The sequence below is a fragment of the Mus caroli genome, chromosome 3, assembly GCF_900094665.2.
Source record: "Mus caroli chromosome 3, CAROLI_EIJ_v1.1, whole genome shotgun sequence".
NCBI lineage: Eukaryota > Metazoa > Chordata > Mammalia > Rodentia > Muridae > Mus > Mus caroli.
In genome coordinates this window covers 90,232,929-90,240,056 of record NC_034572.1, presented here as the reverse complement: position 1 = coordinate 90,240,056, position 7,128 = coordinate 90,232,929, and the positions used below count along the sequence as shown (strand labels likewise).

General features: G+C 42.0%; 1 protein-coding gene across 5 annotated transcripts in view; it reads right to left on the bottom strand.

Annotated features, from left to right (window-relative positions):
* Otud7b (OTU deubiquitinase 7B) overlaps positions 1-7,128 on the bottom strand; it is a 56,756-nt gene that overhangs the window by 9,895 nt on the left and 39,733 nt on the right. For all 5 annotated transcript variants that reach the window (XM_029475043.1, XM_021158377.2, XM_029475045.1 and 2 more), the window contains 2 exons: positions 5,890-5,991; positions 5,132-5,259 (listed from right to left, as the gene is read on the bottom strand). In XM_029475043.1, the coding sequence (XP_029330903.1) occupies positions 5,132-5,259; positions 5,890-5,991 (230 nt within the window). The remainder of the gene's footprint in view (positions 1-5,131; positions 5,260-5,889; positions 5,992-7,128) is intronic.

Below are 7,128 nucleotides of genomic sequence, written 5' to 3'. Positions count from 1 at the left end.
ACTCACTTTGTAGACCAGGCTGGCCTCGAACTCAGAAATCCGCCTGCCTCTGCCTCCCGAGTGCTGGGATTAAAGGCGTGCGCCACCACGCCCGGCTGTTCCTTTTAATTTCTATGTTCACATATCCAGCTGTTCACTGAAAACCACCACTTATCCACAGTGGCTCTAAATTCTGTATTTTAAGATGTAAAACTTAACTCCTGTCTCTCTGCATGCAACAACTATCACCCAAATACCTAGACAAAAAACCAGGGAGTTACTAAGCCGTCTCTTCTCCCAGTCACTATATACCTACATGTCCCTATCAACAATTACTAAGCATAAACTGCAAAGCATCTCTCTCTCTGACTTTACTTAACTCCTCAGATCCAGTAGTATTGGAGATATTATATTTTTTCCAGTGATCAAAATTAATGGTTTGTTTCCTGATAATAGTAATTCTAAGAATCTTCAGTGCCCATGGTATACAAGGCCTACCTTCCCCCTCAACCCCCTCTAAGTAGTTGCTCCTGATAGTTAGTGCCTCATTCTCTTCTCCTTTATTCCTACTACTTGCAATGACCACTCCCTATGCTCCTGGTAAACAATGGCTAATCTTTAATAGCAGACCTTCCTCTGAGGAGTCTTTCTAAACCTCCCTAGCAGACCAGCCCTTCCCTCTTCTGAACATCTCTTTGAAATGCTCTATGTTACTCTATAGAGACCATATCTGAGTCAGGTGTAGCGGCATACATCTCAGCATGCAGGAGGCAGAGACGGGCAGATCCCTATAGGTCCCAAGCCTACCGGGGCTACCAAGAAACCACACTTGGTCTAGTTTGCTCTATGTCTTTAAGGGTCTATTTTATTCTATTGCTCTACAAGAAAGAATCCTGTTTTATGAAACATGGCCCAGTGACTATTATATGACCAATAATCAATAAATCCATGCTACGTAGTTATAATTTTTTATTAAAGGATAGTGTACACCAATACAAACAATTTGCTTTGTCATCCTGTTTTTTTGAGGCAAGGTTTCACTGGGTAACCCAGTGCTGCAGCTTAGGTGAAACAGTCCTTGCTTAGCACACAGGAAGCCCTAGTTTTGATCTGCAACATCAGATAAACTGAATATGGTAGCACACTCCAACAACCATGGATAATCCTGGCACTCAGGTGGAGGCAGGAAAACTAGAAGTTTAAGGTCATCCTCAGCTACATAGTAAGTTGGAGGCCAGATTAGGCTAATTCAGACCCTGTATTGAGGAGGTAGGAGAAGAGGAGAAAAGGCCTTAGGATGTGATGATTTGAAAGTTAAGTTTACATTATCCATATTTTTTGTTTGCTTAGCATAAAACTGAGTTCCATTGCTCAAGTGCATCCTGACAGAGTATCTGCAATCACATTGAACACATGACAGCAGGAGAACAAATGTACTGGGGATCAGTGCCACTGTGAGCATATTTTACTTTAATAAAAAGTAAAGAAGTTTGTAACTTGTAAAATGCTATCATAGATTTCAAGTAAAAATAAAAAGAACAATGCAAAGTTTACATAGGAATGGATGCTCCTTGATAAACATATCCAGGAGAACCTGCCTCTCACTCCTCCTCTATGTCACCTACTCCTGCTGGTGGTTGTTCCTGTTTGTTTTATTCTTGGTTTGGGTTTTCAAGGCAGGGTTTCTCTGTGTAGCCCTGGCTGTTCTGGAACTTGCTCTGTAGACCAGGCTGAGATCTAGAACTCAGAGATCTACCTGCCTCTGCCTCTGCCTCTGCCTCTGCCTCTGCCTCTGCCTCTGCCTCCGGAGTGCTGGGATTAAAAGCATATGCCACTACATCCTGGCCTTTCTTTCTTTTTTTTTTTTAAGGTTAATTTTATTTTTTGCACAAGCATTTTGCCTGCATATATGTATATGCACCACATGCTTGATGGTGCCCAGTGAGGTCAGAAGAGAGCATTGGTTCCCCTGGAACCACAGTTATAGACAGCTGTGAGCTCCATAACTCCTCTACAAGAATAAATGCTGAGCTACTGTTGTAATACATACAGCCACTAGGTGGCAGGCACTCATAACAAGTTTTACCACTAATTTCAACACAAAACAAGGAAGCCCAGAAAATAAAGGCTTAAAGATATTAAGCCCAGAAATTAAAGGCAATAAAGATTTAATTTGGGTTTTGTTATCAGAAAGCTAAAAGAAGCATCTCGGGCCATCGCTTTCTTGTCTCCTTCCTGCTCCCAAGTAAGGGCTGAAGTCATCAAAGTCCAGCAAGACAATCATGCATGGCACATTTCCAGCCTGAGGTTTGCAATATGCCAACGCTCCTTCACCAGCCACCATTTTCTGTGCACCCCCAGAAGAAAGGGCAGAAAACAGGAAAGAACTTGAGTATTTCTGGCTCTCCTGAATAATACTTTCATAATCTAAGCCTGTATTTAATAGATTTAATAATCAGATCGAGCACACTTTACTTTTGCTAACACTCCCACTTAATATTCGCTATGTTCTGATGAGGTCTTTTCTAGTCCCTGGTGTGGTCAAAGCTGAGGTTCAGTTATAACTTACACTCAGCAGGAAGATAAAGCTGATTACTGATTTGGTTTAAATTCCAAACTCAAGACCAGCTTGGATCTAGTTCAGGAAAAGCAGCTTTCTATAAGGACCACTCCTGCTTTGGGTGATAAGAATGTCAATTTGTAGCCAGGTGATAGTGGCAGCACCTTTAGTCCCAGCACTCAGGAGGCAGAGGCAGGTGGATCTCTGAGACTGAGGCTAGTCTGGTATACAGAAGGGAGTTCCAGGATAGCCAGGGCTACACAAAGAAGCCCTGTCTCAAGAGGGGAAAAAACAATGTCAACTGTGTCTTTTCCCTGTGGATTCTACCTCTGGAGCAAAAGTGGATGGTCAAGGATATGTGTATAATTTTTTTTCAAAGATTTATTTTGTAATTATTTGTCTCCATCAGTCATATAAGTGTGGGTGTCCACAAAGGCCAGAGAGGGTATCAGATTCCCTTGAGCAAAGCTTCAAGTGGCTGTGATCCACCTAATGTGGGTACTGGGAACCAAACACCTATCCTCTATGAGAGAAACAAGTGTTCACAACCACTGAACTTTTTCTCCAGCCAAAACAATGGGTTCTTTGTTTAAGGAAACACAACAGTGTGTGTGTGTGTGTGTGTGTGTGTGTGTGTAGCTGTATTATGGATTCACAGAATCTGAACTTTGGTCCTCATGTTCATGTGGCAAGAGCTGTATCAGGAACCACTGTAACTTCTGAGCCCCATAATGACATAAAACTTTACGTTACATCTTTAGATGTAAAATTCCAAGTGACTGAAAAACAAGATTTTAGTTGTATATTAGCACTAGTTATAATGGGACAATGAAAGTTGGAGATGGAGGAAGACACAGGAAAACAAGAAAACCTCTGAAAAGACATTCCCATATCCAGTGTCAGAAATAATTAGTTAAAGCATGGCAAAAAACAAAAACAGAAATAACCCAAAGTCAGGGACTATACAAATGGCCCAACAGTTAAGAGTACTTGCTGTTCTTGGAGAGGATGTAAGTTCAGTTCCCAGCACCTACACTAAAGCTCACAACTGCCTGCAATTTTAGTTCCAGGAGGTCTGAAACCTTCTGCTGTCATCCAAAGGCATTTCCATGCACATGTACAAACATATACATACATTAAATAAAAATACATAACCAGTTACATACGAAAACACGGCATACTAATATAGAAGATACACACACGGGGCGGGGGAGGGAAGGGAGAGAAAAAGAGAGAGAAGGAGAGAGAGGAACTAAAGAAACAGTGAAGCCTATTTATGTAAACACATGATGTCATTCTTATAGGAACAGTTCAGCTTCTATAGAGAAGCAGATAACAAACATAGCATCATGCTCTGTAGCCATATGTCACTCTAAATTCTGTGCTTGAACAAAGAAAGTAGCTACATCCATACCCAAAACAGGCAAGGCCGTCTTTCAGTGAAACTTTTAAAACCTAAACTAAGAAAGAAGTTGTCGTTTTCCCAGTTCCTGGTGTAGAGATGGACCATAAAACGCCATCACTACTTCCTATATAAAAGTAATCACAATGCCTGCCAAATCCGCGAACAGTAATATTTAAAATCAATTTAACAAGTATCTTTTTACATTTTTTACCAAATTAAAGCAAAGTTGCAGACTGTAAAAACATTCAAGCATTTACATAATTAAAAACATGGGTGGCAAGGAGTTAAAGGTGCCAGCCACCAAGCCTGAAAACCTGTTCCATCTCCAGATCCCACACAGTCGAAGCAAACCGACTCATATACGTTATCTTCTCACTTCCACATATGTGGCATGGCATGCACACATGCACGTGCACATGAAATAGATAAATAATAAACAAACACATTATTTTTTAGAGAATTAAAAAGAAGCTGGAAATTATGATTTACCCACACAATCCCAGCAATTGGGAAACTGAGGCAGAAGTGTTGCAAATTCAATGCCAGCTTGGACTGTGTAGTGAGTTCCAGGGTACCCTGGGTTACAGAGTAAGGGGAGAGGAGGGAGGGGGAAAGGAGGAGGAGGAGGAGGGTGAGAGAGAGTAGAAGAGAGGGAAGGGAAGGTAAAAGAAGGGGAGGGGACAGGGTCTCAAAATTAATCAGGCAGGTGGGATAGCTTATCAGAGAAAGGCATTTGCCACCAAGCTCAATAATCTGAATTTTGACCCCTGGAATCCATACAGTGGAGGGAGAGGACTCGCACAGGTGTCCTCTGCCCTTCACATTCACATTGCAGTGATGCATGCACCATGTACCCAACCAAGGAGTGAATAATCCAGCCTATATTAAAACAAGCTACAAAAATCCTATGAACTTATCTGAGCTCATTAAAAATGAAACCAACAAACAAACCCTCTGCTACGACCTCTGAGTACTGCAAGAGGCTTGTGTGGGAAAGCACTGCTGTGGGCAGAGGCCTCGGCCTGCTGGGTTACCTCACAGCTGAGTAGAAGCTACTTGCTATGGCATTACCTGCATGCTCTGTCATTTTCAGGAGGACACAGAAGACTCAGTCTTCAGCACCAGAGACACTCCTCTCTGGTTATGGTGGGGGACTTTGGAAAGAAGGTGCCCCCAAGCTCACCCACCTCTTTATTCTGCTGTGTTTGCTGCCACCTCCAGCGCCTTCTCAGTGCTTCCTTCTCCACCCCCTTCTCCATCAGTGCATACAGTGCTTTCCTCAGCACCAAGTCTCTATCATGGAAACCCCACATCCCTGTGGGGAGAAAGCAAGGCATAGGACACTTTGTCTCCACTCACTCCCACTTACTAACCCAGCTTTTGTTTTTGTGGCACTAAGGACCAAACCCAGGGTCTCAAAAAAGGAGCAGGATAAAATTGATTCCCTCGACTTCTAAGAGGAAGCCGTCACTCCCCAGCAAACCTAACAAACCAAAATACAACAGCTAGTAAAACTGGTATGACACCACACACCTACGAACATCATGGAATGGCTAGAAAATGGGAATCCCTTCCAAAGCTAACAACAAATACTCGGAGTTATGAGTAGGTATAATAATTTAATGTGTCATAAAGGCCAACGAAAAACATGTATTTTTATACATTAAAAGACTAGTTAAGTATAATTTTGCCACTATACACATAGCCACATAAGCTTGCTTCCTATGCTTATTACTTCGAGAGCTCAGCTCAGAGCGGAGCCTACAGTAACCCAGTGTTCTCCCATCTCTAAAGATAGGAAGCTAAGGCAAGGTTCTCCCATTCCCCTAAGTCTTGGCGTGAACCACCATGTCTACCTGGGATGAAGGGTAAGATGAAATCCTACACATGACACTTGCCTCAACTGCTTTCTGTCTACAGGGAGGGAGGCCATTCTGAGACTCACCAAGAGATGCTGCATGCAGGAGGCAGTTCCCATCCCCAGTAGTTGCTAAAGGGAGCAGCCTCTGGCAGGTGGAGTCCACACTGACCCACCAATTCAGACGCCCTGCAGACATGGCAGCAGGAGAAAGGGAGAGAAGCAAATTAGAAAGACTGCCAGTATAAAACTACTAGTTCTTTTCTTGAGACATGGTCTTGCTACATAGAGCAGGTTGGCTTTGAACTCCCGAACCTTCTGCTTGAGCCTACGAATAGATACTGCATGCTCTGTATGATGCTGATGAAGATGATGATGAAAAAGATGATGATGATACATGGTTTCCTATAATTGAGACTGAACTTTGAACCTACTATACAGCTGAGGCTGACCTTGAACTCCTGATACATCTGCCTCTATATCCTAAGTGGGGAGATTACAGGACTATAGCACTAAGCCCAGCCTATATGACTCTTTATATCTTCTTTACTTACAGGTAGAATCTGTTGAGCATGGGATCATTAGGCAATCAATGTATGAAGATGTTTGTTTCCCACAGTTGGTGAGCAGGTATGTACTTCTGTTATCTGGTACATACAGACCAGAAATGCTTCTAAGTGTACTATAATGGTCAAGGAAGCTTGTACAACAAAGCATTACTTGATACCAAATGTCAATAATACCCAGGCTGAAACTGTGAGCTACTTAGTGTGGCTCTGATTCCCTCTCTCTGGCCAGGAGACCACTAAATACAGTAACAGCAAAGCTCAGCTTAATTGAATCAACAAAGAAAAAACTATGCAAGGTAGGTGTGTGTGTGTGTGTGTGTGTACACTCTATCATCTATTTATGTGTATATATCCTGTATCATATGTGACAGCACTCAGCAGGTGTGTGTTGTGAATTTAAAATTATAAGCAAAAAGTCCAAGTACATAAAACACCCAAGTAAATTACATTCAATTGTAAACAGCAATCTTACAAATTCATTTACAAGAAGGAATGATTTTACAAATGACACTTGAAAGTTTTCTTGAGCAATTAAAGTCTAGAAAAGGGAAAAACAGTTTCTGATTTCACTAACCCAGATAAATTGGTAACTTCTACAAACAGTTACAGTTAACACTGGATACAAAATGGAAAGGCTCCCCATCCCCGCCCCACCTCCACCTCCAATCTTTCTTCCATAGGAACTCGAACTTTTTTTATATATTTATTTATATCATGTATCTGAGTGTTTTGTCTGTACGTCCACATCCCACAGGAA